This window comes from Leptinotarsa decemlineata, unplaced genomic scaffold, assembly GCF_025532065.1.
Source record: "Leptinotarsa decemlineata unplaced genomic scaffold, Ldec_3_MD MMD2_tig00003192_RagTag_RagTag, whole genome shotgun sequence".
Classification (NCBI taxonomy): domain Eukaryota; kingdom Metazoa; phylum Arthropoda; class Insecta; order Coleoptera; family Chrysomelidae; genus Leptinotarsa; species Leptinotarsa decemlineata.
The window spans coordinates 2,594,425-2,618,843 of NW_027412582.1; the positions used below are offsets into that span (position 1 = coordinate 2,594,425).

A 24,419-nucleotide genomic window follows, 5' to 3' on the forward strand; every position below is an offset into this window, starting at 1 on the left:
GGACACAGAGAAACTTACTTGGAAACGAGCGGCTATTTCCAAACAAACGAAACCTTTTTTTGGCTAGCTAGGTATTAACAATCAACTACTGTAATCGACAAAGTCGATTACAATGCCGGTTTCAAACCGGCAGATAACGGGCATAACTTTAGATATATGAGGACAAATAATCATAACTAAGCATTCTATATCATGAACCAGAATATCTAATCCTATAGTGCTTGTGTTTTGTCCTTTCGTGGGTCATTTTTACTATGAACATGAAATGACTGCCATAAGTAAATCATTAATAACATATTTTCTTGAACGTATGATGTAAAAACACTGAATGACTTTTTTCATGAGCTTTTAAATTCTTGCTTTGAATAAATGAGACTTCAAGCAGATTATACACTGAAATGGAATTTCATGCAATTTCAAGTTAGCACTCTGGAAAAATGACGGCAAGCAGATTTTACACTGAAATGAATTTTTTCCAGAAGGAGTTCTTTTATGTGTTTTCAAATTACTATTTTGAATAAATGACCTGACAGATTTTACACTGAAACTGTTTTTTTCCAGTATGAATTTTTTCATGGATTTTCAAACTACTATTATGAATAAAAGACTTCAGACATATCTTACACTGAAATGGCTTTTCACCAGTATGGGTTCTTTCATGAGGTTTCAAATTGGGACTCAGAAAAAATGACTTCGAGCAGATCTTACAACGAAATGATATCAGTGAGATAGAAAAAGTTCATGGTTCTGATCAATATAATTTAATAGCAGTTTCGTTATAGTTATTTATGTATCAAGTGAATTAGGAGGGCCTTAATTACCGATGGCAAAGTTTGCGTCCCGAGGGCCTCTGGCCCGAGGGACAGCAATTGCCTGAGGTTATTAAGGCTCATTAATTCCCGTGGTACATAGATAATTTTATTTCTGACCGATTTCAATAAAATTTTGTTCATTTTTGAAACGGAAAAATGTAACAATTCATTACCTTCCCGGTATATTTGAATCAGGTACCGTTGATTATAGTAGAGTTTTCTTGTTGCTAGGTTGTTACTATGTTACTTGTTTATAAACAGAACTTTGTTATAAAGCTGTGTTTGCGGTGAAAACGTGTTTTCTACCCCAAATATAATGGAGGATATTTTGAAAAAAGCTGAACAAGCAAGAGAATCATTAATTCCACCGAAAAGTGAAGCCGTATACCAAAAAGAATACAAGATATATCTGGACTGGCTGACACGGAAAAATGTTATGCCAAAAGATGTCACTGAAACTGTATTTCTGGCATATTTTCAAGAACTGGTAAGGAATTTTCTATGTTTTTCGGTAGATTTGGTAGTAATTGTGTTTATTCGTTTCAGTCAGAAATGTATAGTCCGAATTCTTTATGGACTAAATGGTCAATGCTAAAATCGATGGTGACTATACATGAGAAACGAGATATCACCAAGTTCAATGAACTACAGGCTTTTTTGAAACGGAAGAATAAGAGTTATAAGCCGAAAAAGTCTGCTGTTTTATCTCCTAAAGATGTTATCAGATTCCTAAAGGACGCTCCTAATGATATTCATTTATTGCATAAGGTAATTTTTTTCTTATTTTCCTTTTTGTGTGTATTTATTTCCTTTTTTTGTTATAGGTTGTTTTGATTATGGGTTATTTTGGAGGATGCAGAAGTCAGGAACTTTTGAATATGAAGATATCGGATATAGAGGACCGGGATTCCGTTATGGTAGTGAACGTACCGGAAAGTAAAACTGGTGTATCGAAGAAATTTACAGTTGTGGATGAAAAAGAGTTCTCCGCTTTGCCTTTATTAAGACTTTATATGTCTTTGCGTCCTAAAGGTATTGAACGATTTTTTTTGAGCTTCCGACAAAATAAATGTACATCTCAGCCAATTGGAAAAAACATGTTTGGGAAAATCCCCAGCAAAATCGCAATGTATTTAGGATTGCCAAACTCATCTTCCTATACGGGACATTGCCTTCGTCGCACTTCTGCTACTGCTCTAGCCAATGCAGGAGCAACTATGACTAACTTAAAAAGACACGGAGGTTGGAAAAGTGCCACGGTGGCGGAGGGGTATTTGGAGGATAGCATCGAATTGAGAAATAAAACGGCGCGTATGTTGTCTACTTTGTCATCAGAAGAGGCAGGTACCTCGACTGTAGTGAACAGAAGCTCCAGCCATACAAAAGAAGAAATTGTTTCCAGTGGCGGAAGTAATTTTCAGGGAACATTTCAAAATTGTACATTTATTATTTGTAATGATGTGAAAAAATAAAATATGGTTCAGTTTTCATTTCTATTTATTTTTACTTGTGAAAGGTAGAGGGAATTATAAAATCTATAATGTCCCAAGGGAGTTATGACCCTCTTTATTGATAGCGTAACTATGACGATATAAGATTATAATATCCCGGACAGAAATAAAAATATTTAAATCTGCAAATCTATGGTTTGTATAGACCACCTAAATATCAGTTTAGGGAATTTATAGATATGTTTCAAAATATATTATGTAACAAAAAGAATAAAACTACTGGGAGATATGAATGTTAATCTACTGAATGCAGATTCAGAGGAAACAAAAAATACATTGATGTGGTAACTATGATTTAATGATTATTTTGTAAACATACCTAAGGAAACAATAGGAAATATACAACACTTAAATCATCGAATTAAATATCCACAAAATAATTTTCAAACAGAGAGTATGTTAGTTCAATATGTTTCTGAGATAGATGTTCTCAATGTTATAAAATATAAAATTAAAAATAAGCCCTCCTGTGGTTATGATGGAATTTCAGCTGTAATATTAAAAAAAATTGCAGAATACATAGTTAAACCTCTAACTCACGTGATTAATAAGTCTCTTGAGGACGAGATATTCCCAACAAAATTGAAAACTTCATTAGTGTCTCCTATTTTAAAGAAAGGTAATCCATCTGACATATCTAATTATAGACCAATCGCTATTCCATCAGTAATATCAAAAGTAATTGAATATGTGGTTCTAAATCAACTGGTATCGTTTTTAGAGAGGAACAAAGTTATTATGGATAATCATCATGGTTTTCGTAGCCAATACTCTACTACAACAGGAATTATCTCCTTCTATGAGAAAGTATTAATAGCTACTGAGAAGGGTGAAAATCCAACAGGAATATTTTGTGATTTAAGTCGAGCTTTTGATTGTGTTCAACACGAAACTCTGCTTGATAAGTTATATAAATTTGGTATAAGAGGTAAAATTCATGAGTGGTTTAGCTCGTATCTGAAAGGACGGAAACAAATTGTAAAAATCTCTCATTGTGGAAAAACATCTCGGTCATCTCCTCAAAGAAATGACATTGGGGTACCTCAAGGCTCCATTCTGGGGCCAATACTATTCGTCTTATATATTGATGAGCTACCTCTGATCTCAACTAATGCATTCACTACATTGTATGCAGATGACTCAACGCTACTTTTTACAGGAGAAAACTGTGAAAACAAAAATTAACATCACAATGCTCAACTTTTCAGTCTGGTCTTCTGATATGTCTCTTCTTTTTAATAGAAACAAAACAAATTGTGTAACTTCTCATACTCATCAAAACAAAAACGTACCGCCATTAAATATCAACATTAATAACAAATGCATTTATAGTACTGAAAGTGTTAAATTTCTTGGAATTTTTTTGGACCAAGACTTATCATTTCGAACTCACTGTCTACAGCTTTCTAAGACACTGAACTCAAAATGTTACCAAATCAGAAATCTTAGATATACATTGAACTTGAATCATCTCCGTTCATTCTATTTTGCAGAAGTTCAATCAAGAATAAACTATGGTATAGCAGTCTGGGGTGGATCAGCATATGCACAAAATGTTTTTCTGGCTCAAAAGCGCATTGTTAGATGTATTGCTAGAGTCTCATTTAACCATAGTTGTCGTGACCTTTTCAAAAACATGAGGATTTTAACAGTTACTGGTATTTTCATTTTAGAACTTTTGAAGAATATACACAAAGCTCGTGAACGACCATATGCGTGTAGATGAACTACACAATTATGATACTAGACAGAAAGGCAAATATTGCGTTCCCTTCAGACGTTTAAATATTAGCTTAAATTCACCTACTGTACTTGGCTTGAGACTCTATAATCGACTTCCACAAAGATATAGATCCTTTTCAAACCGGAAATTTCCTATTGAAGTGAAAAAGATACTAATTGATCTGTGTCCCTACTCTCTAGAAGATTATTATGAATTAATTTTTTAAAGAACAACCTGTAAACATGTATTATTTCACTATCCTATGTTAATTGTATTTTGTCTGCAATCCTTGTTATGCATGTACATAATTTATTTTATTTTATCATTTTACTCACTGTACTTTGTTGTATGTCTATATGTTTTTTGACTTGTCCTATAGCTGTATTTGCTCGAATGGATAAAGAATTGAATTGAATATGAGTGGTTTTAGAGTTTGTAACATAATTGACCGGAGTAATGCGACTAGACAAACAAGCAAAACGAATTATCTACTTGATCTTGTCCTGGTTAATAAATATATTAAGTGTGATGTCTCAATATACAACTATGCTCTGTCTGATCATAAGCCATTAAATATCAATGTAGATGCTGTAACTGTACACTACAAACCAAAGATACTAACAAACTTTAGTGTAGTTGATTTATTCAAACAAAAATTTAGGGACACGTCACAAAATTGTGAATCCATTGACACAATGGATACGCTAACAAAGGTAATAAATGTATGTAAAGAAAGTTCTAGCTATGTGGATGAACTTTAAAGTACTCAAAAATAAAATTACCAATGAGATAAGGAAACAAAAATCAATTCATTTCAAAGCAGAATGGCAAAAAAACAATGGAGAGTAGAGCAGCACTCAAAAGCGCTACAATAGATTTCATTCATAATATTACATCAGAATTGGATAAAAAAAGAATCAATACTGCAGTGTTCATTGATTCAATAAAGGCATTTGACGTTATTGACCATGCTCTTCTTCTGAACAAACTATGTTGCATGTATAAGGGGAAAAACTTATTCTCTCATTGTGACATTCTTGAAAGGAAACATCTCAGTTTGACGCTGTTGTCGAGAGCACGAGTCAGCATATTAAAAATAATTGTGGCGTACCACAGAGATCCGTTTTGGGACCCCTGTTGTATACACTGATGGTACTGTCACTGAGGCAGGCCGGGCTTACGGGAACGTATTTCACATTCCCTGATGACACGGTCCTTTTGTACAGTGGATATGATTTACATTTACTGGAGAACAGTAAGTAAAATTTAATGAAGATCTCTCTCAATACTCAAATTGGCTTATGCATAATAAACTTAAAGTAAACTCTGCAAAAACCGTTTACATGTTATTTAAACAAAAAAATAGAAGTTGTGGTAATATTGAATCAAGAATAAATAACTTACTCTTAATGAATGTTGCTAAAAACCAAGTATTTGGGAATCATAATAGATGATGGCACATAGAACATATTAATGATAAAATCGTACCAATGTTAGGAGCTCTATATAGGTGTTCCAGTTACTTGAGTTTCAGTAATAGATACTTGGTTTACAATGCCTATATATTGGCGAATCTTAGGTATCTGATAATCAAATGGGGTAATTGTGGCATTACTAATTTCAAAAAAATGCAAACGCTACAAAATAAATCAATAAAAATTTTATTTCAAATTCCATTTCGAACCCACACAAATGATCTATTCTCACAGACTGAACTACACCCAATTAAATACTTACTTAAACTTGAGCAATGCAAGAACATATTTATGTAAAACAAAAGATTCAAAAGCAATGATCTACTAGTTAACAACCACTTTTATGATTATTATACAAGGGGTAGAAATGATACACCTGAGCATGGTAAGAACAAACAAAGGATTATACAATCTTTTTACACAGGTTGTAAAAGTCTTCAATGAATTACCTGTCCATATAGGAAGTTCATTGTAGAAAACGCTCGGAGCAATGTAAAAATATGAATAGGTACCTAAAAGTGAAAAAAAAACTCTCGAAAAACTCTACGGTACATAGGGAGACGTGAAAGTTGCTATTGTGTTTTCATTCAACTCAGTCAACCAATTTCCAGGGCCGTAATTTAAAAGGGAATAATTTATACAATTATAATCGAATATTACCGAAAAATCCTGAAATATAAAATTGAATTCAATTTCTCAGTACGAGGTGAACGTCTACGGTCCAAAAACTACAACAAAAAATACAGGTCCGTATTTAAAAATTCAAAGATGGAGTTGGCAGATGACACCCTGTATAAAAGATTCATGGATATATTCTGAGAGCCCACATCAAGTGCCATCAGCAAAATGTGGACAGATTTTCAATATGTCTGCGAATAAAGAAGATATAGGCAAAAAAAATAATTTGGGATTTTTTGGTTTTTCCTGTATATCTCCAGAACCAAAAGAGCTATATTCAATTTCTTTACATCATTGAATAGGTCTCTAAAATACGCAACTATGCCATAATTTAACGGACACTCTATCTTTTATCGTTTACACGAGATCCCCATGTACAGAAACGAATTTGAAAAGCCCTATATATATATATATATATATATATATATATGGTAAAATGAATTAACAGGGTCTCTCTGAAAGACCCTGTTAATCCATTTTACCATACATTTTTTCAGTCGCTAACATTATCCAATACATATATATATATATATATATATATATATATATATATATATATATATATATATATATATATATATATATATATATATATATATATATATGTATATATATGTATATATAATCTAGAAAGGTTAATGCAGTCGAGCTGCTGGAAAATAATTCCATGAAAATCAAAAAATAAATAGATATATATGTATATTTTCATTTTCATCATCTGACAACTCTGCCCCCTGTTTAGTGTTCATTTATAACCAAACAACGGAGAATAAATTAGGGAAAACTGTTTTTATATCTATTTTTTTTTGTATTGTGAAAATATTTTATAGTAGCATGACTGTATATATACATTTATAAGTTTATCCTCTTTCAACATCCGACAATCCATATTGGTTTGCATTACTTTAATTTTAATTTTATTTAATTATCATGACCTCCTGCTCAATTTAAGCAGTTACGATTTAGGTACTATTACATAGAAGCTTCGTCTTGATAATGTGTTTTCAAACTATAAATAAAAGACTTCAAGCAGATTTTTCACAGAAATGACATCACCAGTATGGGTTCTTTCATGAGATTTCAAATGAGCATTCTGAAAAAATAACTTTGAACAGATTTTACACTGAAATTATTTTTTTCTAGTATGAGTTCTTTCATGTGTTTTCAAACTACTTCTTTGAGTGAACGACTTCAAGCAGATTTTACACTGAAATGGCTTCTCACCAGTATGAGTTCTTTCATGAGATTTCAAATGAGCACTCTGAAAAAATGACTTCGAGCAGATTTTGCAATGAAATGATTTTTTCCCAATATGAATTCTTTCATGTGTTTTCATATAACTATTTTGAGTAAATGACTTCAGGCAGATTTTACACTGAAATGGTTTTTCCCCAGAATGTGTTCTTTCGTGGAGTTTCAAATTACTACTATGAATAAAAGACTTCAAGCAAATTTTACACTGAAATGCTTTCTTTCCAGTATGAGTTATTTCATGTGCTTTCAAATGACTATTTTGAATAAATGACTTCAGGCAGATTTTACACTGAAATGGTTTTTCTCCAGAATGTGTTTTCTCGTGGAGTTTCAAATTACCACTATGAATAAAAAACTTCAAGCAGACTTTACACTGAAATGATTTCTTTCCAGTATGAGTTATTTCATGTGTTCTCAAATGACTATTTTGAGTAAATGACTTCAGGCAGATTTTACACTGAAATGGTTTTTCCCCATAATGTGTTCTTTCGTGAGGTTTCAAACTACTACTATGAATAAAAGACTTCAAACAGATTTTACACTGAAATGATTTTTTTCCAGTATGAGTTATTTCATGTGTTTTCAAAGTACTATTTTGAATAAATGACTTCAGGCAGATTTTGCACTGAAATGGTTTTTCACCAGTATGAATTCTTTCGTGAGTTTTCAAATTACTTCTTCCAACAAATGACTTTAGACATATTTTGCATTGGAATGATTCCTCCCCTGCATGAGTTTTTTCATGTATTTTCAAATGACTTTTCGAAAAGAATGATTTCAAGCAGATTTTGCACTGATACGGTTTCACAATATGATCGTTTGCAGTGACAAACTCCTTTTGACATATCACTAATGACTTCTTTTCATTGAAGCTCTCTTCTTTCTTCTCTATGACTGTCTCATTCCCTCTTTCAACAAAAACGTTCCCCGAATCTGTGAAAAAAATTACAAATGAAATAAGTATTTTATATAAAATTATTTGCTTTGAAATAATATTAATTTTTCACTTATTTACTGTCGATTTTACCCCCCAAAAAGGAGTAACCTTTTGGGGTTCTACTATCCAAATAGTTTAAAACCATTACAAAGTTCGTGGAACAAAGTTATTAATAGTTCTGAAATGTATGTGGAATCGGCCATAAATTTATATAAACTAAAAAAATCAAACTTTTCATGAAATGAGGAAATGTATATTTATACACAAACTGTTCATAAGGATTCCAATATATAATTGAACAAACTATTTCAATTCAAACCAATCAAACAAATTAATAATGAATCAAAGTATATATTTATATTTTCTCTTTCTTGAGATTTCATGAATGAAAAATTCAAAATTTGATTAGAAATTTAAAAATAATTTGTTAAAAAAATAAAGGAGAAATGAATTATTAATACTGAGGAGTTTTTTTTTACTGAAATAAAATTTCTGTGATAAGTTAGTTGTATTAAATATACTCCGTGAGTGATGTGAGAAGAAGTTTCATTTAATAATCGACTTGTGGATTTTGACTTCGAATGAGATATCAAGATGGCTGCGAATGAAAGTGCGGTTTCAAATAAGGCAAAGAAAGTATGCAAATATTGCAAAAATAATGTCTTAACAGGCTCTGAATGCGTGAAGTGCAAAACTCCGTATCATAACAGTTGTGCAAAAAGAATAAAATTTGCTGTGATGAAACTTTGAATGAACCCTTTCATGAATATGGTAATGTACCCCACCTAACTGAAGAATCCTTATTCAAAGAAGATAGCAAGTTACTGAAGCAGATGATTTGGGACAAGGACATCATAATTAATGACAAAGAAAATATTATTTCATTATTAAATGAAAAAATTATTATACTATAGTAAAACCAATAATGATTGAGAGTAAAGCGCGTTGTCATATCTAAATTTTACGTTACCAGTTTATAGCAGAATCAAAATATAGTAAGCAGTAGAGTTGTAGGTTGTGACAAATTATAGATAATACACAATACTAGTACGATTAAAAGGTATTAATTATGACAAAAATCAGTAATGAGCTTGTAATGAGTAATACTTACACATTTCCTGATTACTGATCAGTTAAAATTCATTATTTTCTGTATAGTGTTAGATATTTATTACAACTAGTGGCAACGCTGTACGCAACGATATTTCTGTCTTTGTCACTTTACCATAACTTCCATCTCATCGTTGCAGTCCTCACTAATGTACTTGCAGCCATGAGCGTATCATTGGTTTGTGAATTATGCAGCGTGAATTGTACGTTTTACAGTTAAGTTAGTCAGCAATCGACGTGTTGTGATAAGAATTGGTGAAAATAATAGAGCTAATAAGTGTTTAAGCGTTACATAATTATATTTCTACATCGTTCTCAAACTACTCAAAAAATGGGAGACATGGTCGGGCCTTCCACGTCGAAAAAGGTAAAACGGTCGGAGTCTCGGTCAGTAAGAGAAAAACAAATTGTACTGCGAGTATTTCACTGTCTTGAAAGAGATCATCAGCCACCAAAAGATGACTTTGTGCATATGTGCTGTAATTCTACGTGTGTACCTCCGAATAACCAACCGGGCATTTCTACATCATTAAGTTCCACAATTACAAAAGATATATTAGTTGATATGTGCTCTGATTATACCGGTGTACCAAAATCATCGATTTACAAAATACTAAGAGAAGCAGAAATTCATGGGGGCGTACAAACGCCAAAAACCAGTAGCGGACGAAAAAAAATCACAGTTGATGAAGAAGCCAAAACCAGTATACGCAGAACTATTCACAGTTTCTTTTTCAGAAATGAGCTGCCCACACTACAAACAGTTCTGGAGGCACTTAGCGATCATGAATTGGTCCCAAAAATGGGTAAAGAAACTTTTAGGAAACTTGTACACGAAATGAAATTTACGTACGGAAAAGTTGACAGGAAAAGCATTCTCATTGAACGTCAAGAAATAATAGCATGGAGAAGAAACTACCTAAGAAAAATTGACGAATTTCGGAAGCTCAAAAAAAATTGTACTTCATGGACGAAACATGGGTTAACCAAGGACATACGGTCAAAAAAGTATGGCAGGATGGTAATATAACAAGTGCACGACAAGCCTTTATTGAAGGTTTGTCAGTTGGGTTAAAACAGCCATCTGGAAAAGGTAGTCGTCTGATAGTTACGCATATAGGAAGTGACAGTGGATTTTTACCAAATGGTGAATAAATATTTAAATCTAAGAAAACAGGCGACTATCATGAAGAGATGAATGCGGAGGTGTTTGAAGGCATCATTCAACTTGTGGAACCTGGGTCTGTCATCGTCATGGACAATGCCACATACCATAGTCGACATTTAGAACCATTACCGAAACAATCATGGAAAAAAGCAGCAATTCAAGAAGGGTTAATTAATAAGAACATCCAATATAACAAAGATAGTTTAAAGGCAGAACTACTTCAGCTAACAAAATTACACACAGACAAATATAAAAAATTCGCAGTGGATGAAATGGCGTTAAGTCGTGGAATTACAGTTTTAAGGTTACCACTATACCACTGCGAATTAAACCCAATACAATTAATCTGGGCGCAAGTAAAAGGATATGTAGCACGAGAAAACAGAACATTTAAATTAGTGGACGTGCAACATCACCTACAAGAAGCTATTCGAACTGTTTCTGCAGAAGACTGGAAGAAATGCATGCAGCATGTTTTAAAAGAGGAGCAATATTGAACCAATCATAATTCACTTTGATGATAGCGGTAGCAACAGTGACAAATTTGTAATTTGTATTTTCTAGTACCCCTGACGATGAGTTTAAGTTACTCGAAAGCTTGAGAATAGTTATAAAGAGTTCACTTATCACTTGCTGCAACCCAATAGTGTCTATATTTTATATATTTTATCAATTTTAATCAATCTATTTTATATACAAATATCTTTTTGACTACTTTGGTAAGTTATATATATATATATATATATATATATATATATATATATATATATATATATATATATATATATAAAGCGACGGGTAGTCTTGACTGACTAGTTAAGGAGAAATACGGAATAATGTTGGGGATGCAGTCAAAATTGCTGGGCTGTTGTTTAAAGAATACTCTTTGTTATATGGTCGAGCTTTCGAGAATGTTTATTCCCTTTATCAAGACATTAACTTGAGGTTATAGTAAAAAGTCGAAAATTTCACTGAGAAACACAAAAATAGTCCTTTTCATTATGTAGAAAAGTGTCACACATTAAATTTTTATGGTTTAAAGAAAATATATATATATAAAACTTATTCAGAAAAAACATTTAGAGGATTTGAAATTTTAAATTTTATTTTAACGGCCATGCATGGCACTTACTAGTGGCGTGGTCACGCCACGCCACACACACATATATATATATATATATATATATATATATATATATATATATATATATATAAAAAGATGCGATTCTGAAGATTTTGTCAACTGAGACAATAAATATCATCAACTGGTAGAGGATTCAAAAATCATAAAAGTTACAGGAATGTTCATTCCAGTGTGGATATCATAGCAACAAAAACTCAGCAATAAAACTGAAACCACCTGATCATATTGAACGGGATTGGAAAATTGAATATAGGATAAAGAACATAACTCTTGTCTGATGTTTATGTGAATTTATCCACGCTTTTCTAGCCACGCTTTTTGACTGAAATATAGCAAAGAATTCATAGATAACAACAATTATAACATCAAATCAATTTGCAGTGTCGTCGGGGAGGGTGGAAAAATAAAAATTGTAATTTGACTATTTTTTCCGTTAATATTGGATGATCGTTGATGAATTTTACACTGAAATATAGCAAATAATTCATAAATAACAATTACAAGATCAAATCAATTTGCATTGCCGTCGGGAAGGGGGTAAAACATAAAAACTGACATTTTTCAGCATATTTTTTCTTATATCTCCGTTAATAGTCGACGATCGTTGATGAATTTTCCACTGGAATATAGCACATTATTCATAGATAAAAATTACAAGGCTTACCGACTATCGAATACAACTGTTCAATCACACTGGTATCTGTCCTCTTGGATATTTCCGAGTGAATTTCTTTTTGAAACCTGGGACGCCACAACTCCCTAGATGCTTTAATATCAGTTACCCCTGTGATTGTGTGCGAGCCGAACGGCTTTTAGAAATCGTCCAGGGTTGCCGACGGTCAGGTACAATCTCTGACCACTCTGGCTCTTCGCCCTTGAACTTGGCTTTCGCCTTTCACGAGAATCTGGGTGTAGATGCAAGCAGGACCTTCAAAGACGTGCGGAGATCCAGTCCCACGACTAAGACTTAAGAGTAACATTGGTCCCTTTCCAGAATTTACGCTCTGGTTGCACCCCCGCTTTCCAATGATCTTTTAACTATCCATTCTGGGCTACTATGCCTTCCATGGAATCAAAGCTCAGTAGCCTCCAGACTCGGATACTAGCGACTCCAAACCGCTTTCCGGTCCGACACCTCGATCGTCTGCCTCAAAACCCTTTGGACTAGACTCTCTAGTGGCTGAAGCTTCGACACCTCAAGCGCCCGGGCCGAAGATCCACGGGTGGGAATTACGGAGTGGGATCTGTGTCCCGTTAGTTTTGTTTTATATCTAAATCGCGCACGAATGGACAACTTAGATGCCTTGTTTACCCCCGAGGAACGGCACTGCCACTTAGAGGCCAACGCCTCTGGAGAAAAGACCGATATAGCCAGGCTGACCCTCCTCTCTCCCTTAGCACTCATGTCTGGAAAGTTCCCTCTCCAACGTTTGATGAGTAACCGTCGAGGGCTCTTTCGAACCACCTCTACCACACATCTAATGAAGCCAGTCGACGCCCTTTGCCCAGTTCTGGGATCGGGTTGTCCACCGGCGCTCGAAATAGACTTTCCCGCATGAGAGTGTAGTTGCTTCCGCCGTTGTACCCTTCTATGCCAGTTTCGATTTTTCTAGCTTTATTATTTAATTTTAGAGCGCGTTCCTCCCCTTTAAAGGAACTTACGCCACCTTCCGTATGTATTGTTTTCCGGTTCTGGCGGCAAAAATGGTCAAGGTGCCAACTTGCCGTAGCTATTATAGAGGAAACGCTGACCTAGTTCAAGTTTTGCTTTGCCTCTGCCTTGTTTTTCGCCAGGATGCCTCTATTTTTCGCCGCTGGCGTTGTTCTACTCTAGTCTGGAATCAGAAAAGAGTTTCCCTGGCGGTACCACGTGGATGTGCCAGTCGACTTGCCGGTGAGATTTTAACTAGGTTGCGAGGCCGTCGAGCTACCCACTTCGCCACCTTCGGTTGAGGTTTTCACTCGATTAGGTTACCCTAGATTTACGTGCCGGGCCCCGTTCCAGCTTGTTTCCTGCTGTTGAAGGCTTTTGCATAGCAAACGATCCAGCTGCTCTAAGAGCTACCGAGCCGCATTACTGTGCCACCCCTCCCGGCCTTGCGAGTAACCTGACTCTGCCAATGATAGCCAAAACGTCACTAATGAGATGAAGGGACATTTGGCTACCTTAAGAGAGTCATAGTTGTAATTGTTATCTATGAGTGATGTGCTATACCGGGTGTCCCACATTTTATGTGACAGGCAATATCTGGTTTGTTGAAGGAGATACACAAAAATGTTTCATACAAAAGTTTTAGGAGTTCATGAGAGCTATATTTTGATATAATTTTTAAATATACAGGGTGTTTGGTGTAGGTGCTACAGACCAAAATTCCATTTTTTAAAATAGAACGCCCTGTATATCATTACATATTCAGATGCTACGTTAAATTCTGATATCATTTCATGTTTTGGTTTTTGAAATTCGGTTACGGCGTTGTTGAGTTATTGCTTAAAGTGTAAAGTCTTGAGAACGACTATTATTTTTAAAAATATCTCATACAATTATTCTCTCTGCATCAGATCACATGAAAATTAGTCAAAATTTTGGGTGTTCGAAGTAATGGTTTCAATTTTGAGTTGTGGAATTCAGTCAGGAATCATTTTGAATATGAAACAATTGCGAAATTGAAAGAAGTGTATTCGAAAACAAATCTTTAATTAATAACAATGTAAATAATATAACTTGATAAATCATTTCATAATAATGGTAGGTACCTAGAAATATGTCATAAAAATTGTTCAAAGTGATGCCCATTAGATATTATACAGGCTTCGAAACGTCGAATCACTTCTCTCGTACAAGTCGCTCTTATAATATCGGGCGTAATATCACTGCACGCTAGTCGACTTTTCATTTTCAGATCATCCACATTCAAAGGGGGAGTAGTGAAAACAATATCTTTTAAATAACCCCATAGGAAAAAATCAAGCGGTGATAAATCTGGGGAACGAGCCGGCCACCGAATTGGACCCTTATTACCAATCCATCTATTTGGGTACGTTCTATCCAGATATTCAGTAACAACCTGTGAATTGTGAGGAGGAGCACCATCTTGTTGCCACCAAATTCCATGTCGTTCTGCTATGGGAATATCTTCCATCAACTGGATAAAATCATTTTCTAGAAAATGTAAATATCGCAATCCATTGAGATTTTCATTGAAAAAGTAAGGTCCTATGATGCGGCCATTGAACAATCCACACCATACATTAATACCCCAAGTAGTTTGAAAATTACTTTCGCGGACCCAGTGGGGATTTTCTTGAGACCAATAGTGACTGTTATGTCGATTCACAACTCCATTATTGTGGAATCGCGATTCATCGCTCCACAAAATTTGACTGAATATGTTAGGACTTTCATGTAATATTACCTGAATACAAGCAATGAATTCAAGTCGTCGTTCAAAGTCCGTGGGTTTCAAACCTTGTATCAACTGAATTTTGAATGGGTGGTATTTATTTCCTTTCAGAATTCTCTGTACATTAGATTTACTCACACCGACTTCTTCTGCAAGAGTACGGATAGAAACATGTGGATGAATAATAATATAAGCCAACACATTGATCTCTAAATTTTCAGTTCTAACAGATCTCGTATGATGACGATGCTTTATAGTAGAAGGAAATGACCCAGTTCGCAATTTTTCTACAACTCTCGAAAAAGTCATTCGTGACGGAATGGGTCTGTCTGGAAAACGTTCTTGGTATAGACGTTGTACTTGACGGCAGTTTTCCTGACATTCCCCAAAAATTAATAACATATCAATGCAATAACTTGGACTAAACGCGAAAGGCATACTGGAGTTTTCGCACAAAGAACACAGTTACTGTTTTGCAAAGAATCACTGAATCGAACTTACAAGTAGATACAATTCAACAACATTTGTTACTATGGCATCAACAAGCATAAGCTACTTGATGAAATTGTGCAATATAAAGCAATTCACCCTCAAGTTAGTTACATTCTCAAGAATTTCAATATTATATTCAACTGATATCGATATCGTATCGTAGAGGTGAGAATAATGGTTTGTATTCAGTAGTAGTCTAGTTCAATTTAATAAAAGATATAGACTGGATTCGTGTACGAGTAAATAAGTTTTTTTGAAACTTTATATTTAAGGAAAAGTGCAATAACTCAACAACGCCGTAACCGAATTTCAAAAACCAAACATGAAATGATATCAGAATTTAACGTAGCATCTGAATATGTAATGATATACAGGGCGTTCTATTTTAAAAAATGGAATTTTGGTCTGTAGCACCTACACCAAACATCCTGTATATTTAAAAATTATATCAAAATATAGCTCTCATGAACTCCTAAAACTTTTGTATGAAACATTTTTGTGTATTTTCTTCAACAAACCAGATATTGCCTGTCACATAAAATGTGGGACACCCTTTAAGTAAAAAAATTCATCAACGATCATCCACTATTAATGAAGATTTAAAAAAAAAATATGCCAAAAAATGTCAGTTTTTATGTTTTACACCCTCCCCGACGGCAATGCAAATTGATTTGATCTTGTAATTTTTATTTATGAATAATGTGCTATATTCCAGTGAAAAATACAAGAAAAAATAGTCAAAAAAATTCAGTTTTTATTTTGTACACATCGATCATCCACTATCAATGGAGATATAAGAGAAAATATGTCAAAAAATGTCAGTTTTCATTTTTTATATCCTCACCGACGGCATTGCAAATAGTGATGGGCTAATTCGAATTGAAAATAATCGATAATTTGATTATCATAATAATTCGAGATATCGAATCGATTATCACAATAATTCGAATTAATTTTTATATTATTCGCAATCACAGATCACAGGTTTGATACTATCGGCGGCTGACGTAAAAATGACAGTAATTTTTAAAGCGGTTATGTTTGCAAGTACGAATTGCAAATGGTATTAGAACTGCAACTACTTTGGTTATTTGTCATATATATAAGTCAACCACTGATAGTTCCAGAGCCAATCGAGGATGGATAAAGAAATATGTGAATAATAATTCAGGAAGGATGAACAGGGTCGGCATTAAAATATTTTCAAAAATATTGAAATTGAACTTCAATAAAAAGTTCAAACACAAAACAGAATGAAAAGAATCAACAGTAGATTAACAAAATAAAACTTACCAAATTAAATAAATTCTCAATATAAAAATAAAATAAAACATTCTAAGGCAGTTAAAATCACAGTTCAATAAAATAAGGTACAATATATATATATATATATATATATATATATATATATATATATATATATATATATATGGACCCGGTCTCATTTTATGATCGAAATAAATTGAACGAGTGTACGGCACGACTCGATACTTATCTATAAATGCGTAAATTAACAAAGTCTATTGAGTGATTCTCCTGCGCATTGCGAGTGATTTATAATTCGAATGATAATTCGATTATTCATACAATTCGATTACTAATAATTCGATTACCAAAATATTTCGATTATGCCCATCACTAATTGCAAATTGATTTGATCTTGTACATATCTATGAATAACGTGTTATATTTCAATGAAAAATTCATCAGTGATCATTCACTATTAATGGAGATATGAGAAAAAATATGTCAAAAATATCAGTTTCAACTTTTTCACTCTCAATATTCTGCAATTTTTTTTAAAGAAATTAAAAAAATAAGATATTGATGAATTAGCAATTTTTTATTTCTATTACATTTAGGGTACCCTTAAAATCTCAAACTATTATTTCCATAATATGTTATAATCTAGGGCATACAAAAAAAACTTGGCAACAGTGGACTGATATTTTCCTCCTCAAAAAGCATTGATAACTTCACACAAACCATATCTTCAGCCTGAATATCAAGGAACTTACTTTGAGGGCCTTCACTTATTTCTTCTATACATTTTTCTGATTTGGGTTCATGGTAAACATCAATGGCATGTTCGCTTTTAATCTGACCCTTATCAACTTTTTCTTCGAAGTTATGGGTAACCATTTCACTACCAAACATACCATATTTTTCAGATTCAGTGACCATTTCAGTTTCACTTATTTCACATTTCATAATATTTGTTTCAAAAACATCTTCATCCCCAACAGATTCAAGCTCTCTCTTAATAAATATTCCACAATCATTTATAGCCATTATATTTGAATAAAGCTGAACTGTTTTCAACGACGAATTCTATATTTTGATTCAACTTTGTCAGCACTTTTTTTTAAGAGAAATAATGTAATTCTACTTCTTCTTTTTTTCTTGTTTACTTGTTGCCCAGCACAGCCAAAAATTCTGTCTCTGTTAAAAAGCACCCTTGGAAAGATGAACGTTGTTTCCTGCATGTTTTGTTATTCATATACATATTTCATATAAATTGTTAAATAATCATCTTGAATAATAAATCAGTATCAATGTCAAACTCAAATCGAAGGGAAAAAGAAAAAAAGAGATTCAGTACAGACTGCCATAAGTATGTTTTACTCCAAATCTGTTATTTTCTGCTCGATCAATATACATCGAGCACAAGTTATGTTTTGTTGGCACTCAGATTACAGATTAAGTAATTTCCGTCAGAAGTTATTCGTTATCTAAGCTCGTTGTATTCAGATCTAACAGAGAGAGAGAGAGCGAATAACTTTTGGCATAAATGATAGATTTGAAATATGATTGATGCCAACAAAACACATCTAGTACGGACACGCAGAATGGTACCATACTTTCATTTATTGTTTCTTGGAAATTCCGACTTTGATAATTTCTGCAGATAGAATCGGTAATGGACAAATTTCGAGTACTGTTTTTTTTAATAATAATAATGTTTATTTATAAATATACAGCAGCACAAGATAGTAACATGTAAACAAAGCAATACAAACAAACATGGAGAAACCCACTAAAACCGAAGTTGTGCGTTGGAATTCTTCAGTTGCGCAATGCATAACTGATGTGCAAAATTGATTTTAGATTTAAACAAGGCGATGAAAAAAATTATTATTAAACTAAAACTAAAGGACACAAATGAATGATTAATTTGTTGAAAAGAAAGGTATGTTTTATATATATACAGTGTGTCCAAGATAAGGATCCTAAGCATGGGAATCTCAGTACCTGTTGGAGATACAGCTTAGGTTAAATAAGTAAAAAGTTGTGTTCTTTTAGCTTATTTACATGCCGTTTAGAAACTTGAAGAATTTTCATGGCCTGCTGAGATATTTGGGAAAAACGAGAATTTGACAATATCAATTTTATTTTTTTCTGACTTTATTTGAAAAGATATCAAAAAACGAATAACACTTTTTCATTGGCACTTTCAAGGTACTACACGATGGTATTTTTAGTTTTTATATCAGACGTTTCGTTTTCAAAAAACCATCATCAACTTTATTTTTTTAAATAGCCCGAAAAAAAAGTACGCCCTGTATCTGATTCCATTTTTTATTACGAATTCAACGATGTAACACATGCCATTGTTTTCTTTTTAGTTTAAGGGAAAATTGCATTTTTTCTATTTTTAAAATGTATTTTTAAGTAGGTTAATAATGATTTTTTAAAGTAATGGAAACAACAAAGAAATTAACGCATTTTTTATTTAATTCAAAGGAGGTGTTCAAACAGGTTTCCGTTATTTTCCAAACATAAGTATGATCTTCTAACTGTAGAACTTAAAACATCACGTAACATCTCTGGTGTAATACTGTTAAATGCGACAGTTACAGATTCTCGTAACTGCTGTTCAGTTTCAAAAGAATGTTGGTAAACCCGGTTTTTAACAAAACCCCATATGAAGAAGTCCAGAGGAGTTAAGTCAGGGGATCGCGCTGGCCAAGACACTTCACTAAAGGTTCCAATCCACCTTCCAGGAAATCGCTGCGATAGATACTCTCGAACTTGTCTATATTTTTATAGAATTATGTGCAGGAGCACCGTCTTGTTGAAACCAACAGTTATTGACCTGTGCCAGAGGTAAATTATCTAAACAGTCTTCTACATAGTTTTGCAATAAATGATGGTATCGTTCGGCGGTCAAAGAATTATAGTAAAAAAACGGACCTAGTATTTTAGTTCCTAAAATTGCACACCACATATTAAACCCAAAACGTTCTTGATGTCTTGATATTTTCTTAACACGCGGATTTTGCTGAGCCCAGTAATGCGTATTGCGGCGGTTGAAGATACCATTATTAGTGACCATACTTTCGTCGGACCATATTATTTTTGAAGGGAAATTATAATCTTCTTCACACGCGCGTATATACCATTCGCAAAAATTTCGGCGCCGTTCGAAATCCCCTGGTTTAAGTCCTTGGCAAATCCTAAATTTATAGGGGTGATATCTATTTTTACGCAAAATAAATTGAGCTGTGGATTTGGCTACTCCTACATTATTTTCGATTTGCCTAGTTGATATTTCAGGGTTCTCAACAACTGCTTGTAAAACATTATTTTGGGCTTCTTCTGAAGATTCCTTTTTTCGAGATAAAACAGGATTTTTAAATGAACCATATTCTTTTAAATTTTGAGCCAGCTCTAAGAAAATGGACTTACATGGCTGCTTTCTTTCTGGATATGTATTAAGATACATTGCTGCTGTATTTACAGTATTTTTGTGGCACGTTAGCATGTCAAACTTTTCTTCATGGCTATAATGCTCACCCGGCATATTCGACGATAATAACACAATATTATCTATTCAACAATAAACAATAATAACGACAACAGTAACAATAACTCTAAAAACAACAACTCGACAAACAGGCTAACAACAACGACAATTACTATTTTATCGTGTAATTAAATAATATTTGACAGGCTCGGTGACAGGTATTTACGTCAAAGCATTTGTTTGCAACGCCTACTTAAAGATTTTTTTAAAAATAGAAAAAATGTAATTTTCCTTTAAACTAAAAAGAAAACAATGGCATGTGATACATCGTTGAATTCGTAATAAAAAATGGAATCAGATACAGGGTGTACTTTTGTTTCGGGTCATATAAAAAAATAAAGTTGATGATGGTTTCTTGAAAACGAAACGTCGGATATAAAATCTAAAAATACCATCGTGTAGTACCTTAAAAGTGCCAATGGAAAAGTGTTATTCGTTTTTTGATATCTTTTCAAATAAAGTCAGAAAAAAATAAAATTGATATTGTCAAATTCTCGTTTTTCCCAAATATCTCAGCAGGCCATGAAAATTCTTCAAGTTTCTAAACGGCATGTAAATAAGCTTTAAAGAACACAACTTTTTCCTAATTTAACCTAAGCTGTATCTCCAACAGGTACTGAGATTCCCATGCTTAGGATCCTTATCTTGGACACACTGTATAAATGAAAATACATTTAGCAGTAAACGAGTATGAACGAACAATGACAACGTAGATATTTCATTTTTAAGTACAAAATAGGATTATTTATTTATTCATTAGTATACCATGAACAATGTCTCTATTAGTATTATATACATACTTTTTGAAGATGGTTTTCATCAGGTTAATATTATTTATTTTATGAATGTATGTTTTGTACAGTTGAGGTAAGTAATTAAAAATTTTTGCACTGTGATATTTGTAAGAGTGTTGCCCAATTGACTTTTTTGTTACGTTTAGCTATACATTACCTTTTGTTTTAGTGCGGGTATTATAATCATGACTGATTTGCTGATGTTTTATTTTTGAAGATATACAATATTATATTATACATATATAACTGTCGTACATCAAGTAGCTTTGAATCTCTAAAAATATAATTAGAGGGGTAGTCATTCTTTCTATTGTACATAATTTTAATTATTTTTTTTTGTAATACCTCAGCTTTTTTCAGGTGGATGTCTAATATGCCACCCCAACTGAGTGTGGCATATTGGAGCCTAGATTGTACCAATGCGTAGTATATTATTTTGAGGTGATTGATATCGAAATTGGATCTCAAGTACTTGAATTCATACAATAAACATCTCAATGATTTAGTTATTTCTTTAATATGTTCATTCCATCTGAGATGTGAATCAATTGTGACTCCCAGGTATTTAATATGGTCTGTTCTTAGGACTTCTATTTTTTCCATGTTTATTTATTATTAATTCATTATAGTTAGGTAGTTGATTTTCGTAGCTTGCAAAGGGTAGAAATCTTGTTTTTTCAAAATTGATTGTGAGTGACTTATGATCAAACCAGTCTTTCAATACATCAATTTTGGTTTCAACTTTCATTTTCAATTTTTCCCAATTATCATCAGTATATATTATGGCCGTATCATCTGCAAAACTGTAAATGGAACCAGCTATCTTCATGGTAAGTAGGCTGTTGATATATAGTGAAAATAATGTAGATCCAATCACAGTACCCTGTGGTATACCATATGTAATTTCTCATTCAGAACTGAGAGTATTGTTTACTTTCACTATTCGCGTTCTGCTACCCAAATAACTTCTGAAAAGTAGTTGTGTTTTGCCCCGTATTCCTGTTGCAAAATATGATTGGCTGATTTTTCAGTCTTCCATATTTTAAGTGTTCGTTATATCTTGTTTTAATAGATCTTTTTGTCTGTCCATAATATTTTACATTGTTTTGAAATATATTTCAAAACTTCTTTGACATCTGTCGAAGAAGTAAAGAAATAAGCTCTCAAAAAAGGAATAACTGCATATTTATTCGAATTTTTATCCATTTCTGAAGACGGAGGCAGATTTTGGCCTCCGAAACGTAAAAGATAAGTATAATTTCTTAATATTTTTTTGATAGGCAAAATTGTGAAATACGACAAGTTACTGATAAATAGAAGATTTTTCTTTGTGAAAAATACTTTGATTTTTACGCAGTAACTTATCGGGGTAAACTAAAAAGTTTGCCCTTCTACACTTGTATAAAGTTCTCTATTATAATTTTTATATTTTTTCATATTGTGGAAGGTAACCATTACCCAAAAAAAGGTCGATAATAAATGAATAGTTATTAGATTTACATATAAGAATTATTAATAGGAAAATTTAAAAACTCATTTACAGAATAAAACTCATGTTTAATTAAAAAGTCCTGGAATGTTGTTTTGAAAACTTCAAAAATTTTTTATTTCACTAATTAATTTTACGCATTGGTTATAACCAATGCGTAATCCATAATAGACAAACTTTCAAATTCCTTAGTGAGTCACATTGCTATTTGGTAGGTAGAAGCTCCAATAGCTGACACGATGGGGCGCATTGATTTACCGGTTCGTGGATTTTTAGTGGCAATATAGTTTCGACATCGTTGGGTTGGAAATTTGTAAGTTTCGTTTCAGTTGAGGGGTAAGTATGTTGTCGCATTTCTTGAGGACGTCTTTTACTTCGAGAATCATCTTTGGTAACGGGTTCCTGGACAATTGCGCATACGTTCTGTTAGTAATGAGAGTATTGACCCTTTGGTAGAAGTCTGATTTATCCAGAATTACTACTTTGTTACTTTTGTCAGCTTTCAAATAAAAAACGCCCTTGTCTCTCAATCGTTTGATAAGTTTCTTTTGGTTTTTATTGTTCTTTATTGAATGCTTCCGTTTTTCTGTTATCATATTCCTGGAGATTTGATTCTTCACTTTTTCCCGAACTAGTCCCTTCGAGGAATGATGCATTTATTGAATCTGAGAATAAACCAAAAGAAACCAATCCGAAAGTCATAAATATTGTCGAAAAACATTCATCACAATCGTTTGATAATGAAGAGATCAACCTTTTGAACAACGGTTTGAATTTTGGCATCCCGCCTCCCGAAAAAGTTCTTGAGGATATCGTTGCTAGTGTTGAAAGTTCGATTCAATAAATGCCTGATTCCTCGAAGAGACTAGTTCGGGAAAAAGCCAGGAATCAAATATCCCGGAATATGATAGTAGATAAACAGAAGCATTCAATAAACATCGATAAAAACCAAAAGGAACTTACCATTCCGATTGAAAGACAAAGACGTTTTTTATTTGAAAGCCGACAAAGGTAACAAAGTAGTAATTGTGGATAAATCTGACTACTACGAAAGGGTCAATACTCTCATTACTAACGGACCGTATGCGAAATTTTCCAGGAACCCGTTACTAAACATGATTGCCGAAGACGTCCTCAAGAAATGTGACAACATACTTACCCCTCAACTGGAACGGAACTTACAAGTTTTCAACCCAATGATGTCGAGACTATATTGCCTCCCAAAAATCCACAAACCGGAAAAATCAATGCGCCCCATCGTGTCAGCTATTGGAGCTCCTACCTACCAAATAGCAAAGTGGCTCACTGAGGAATTTGAAAGCTTGTCTATTGCGGAACCAGGTTTTAGTATAAAAACTCTTTAATAAATAATATAATAGTTTATTGAAAAAAAATAGGAAACCTAATTTACATACAAAAATTACATGTAGAAATATTAAGAAAAAAAAATTACATTGACTTTCTGACAATATTAAATATTAAAAAATACAAATAAAAATAAGTATACAGGTAGTTACATATAAATTTATCTAAAGACAAAACAATATAAAATTGCTATCAAATTCAGTTCACAATTTGTAATAATAATAATGACAGTTTATTAAAAATAGGAAAACATAAT

The 24,419-nt window shown here is 33.0% G+C and overlaps 2 protein-coding genes across 12 annotated transcripts in view; one reads left to right on the forward strand and one right to left on the reverse strand.

The window, feature by feature from the left end:
* Positions 1–24,419, forward strand: part of LOC141483248 (uncharacterized) — a 403,587-nt gene that overhangs the window by 138,193 nt on the left and 240,975 nt on the right. The window contains exons 3-5 of one of the 8 annotated variants that reach the window (XM_074177739.1): positions 1,044–1,299; positions 1,359–1,580; positions 1,637–2,302. The exons of 1 other annotated variant lie outside the window; for it this stretch is intronic. In XM_074177739.1, the coding sequence (XP_074033840.1) occupies positions 1,129–1,299; positions 1,359–1,580; positions 1,637–2,284 (1,041 nt within the window). In that variant the 5' untranslated portion in view covers positions 1,044–1,128 and the 3' untranslated portion in view covers positions 2,285–2,302. Of the gene's footprint in view, positions 1–1,043; positions 2,303–24,419 lie in introns of those variants that run through there. 6 more of the 8 variants (XM_074177740.1, XR_012465979.1, XR_012465977.1 and 3 more) reach the window with 6 other exon arrangements.
* The window catches only part of LOC111516004 (uncharacterized), a 29,002-nt gene continuing 11,399 nt past the window's right edge, over positions 6,817–24,419 (reverse strand). Inside the window, exons 1-2 of one of the 4 annotated variants that reach the window (XM_074177724.1) lie at positions 17,727–18,961; positions 6,824–8,386 (exon numbers count right to left, since the gene is read on the reverse strand). In XM_074177724.1, the coding sequence (XP_074033825.1) occupies positions 7,329–8,386; positions 17,727–18,000 (1,332 nt within the window). In that variant the 5' untranslated portion in view covers positions 18,001–18,961 and the 3' untranslated portion in view covers positions 6,824–7,328. Of the gene's footprint in view, positions 8,387–17,726; positions 18,962–19,259; positions 22,309–24,419 lie in introns of those variants that run through there. The other 3 variants (XM_074177723.1, XM_074177725.1, XM_074177726.1) reach the window with 3 other exon arrangements.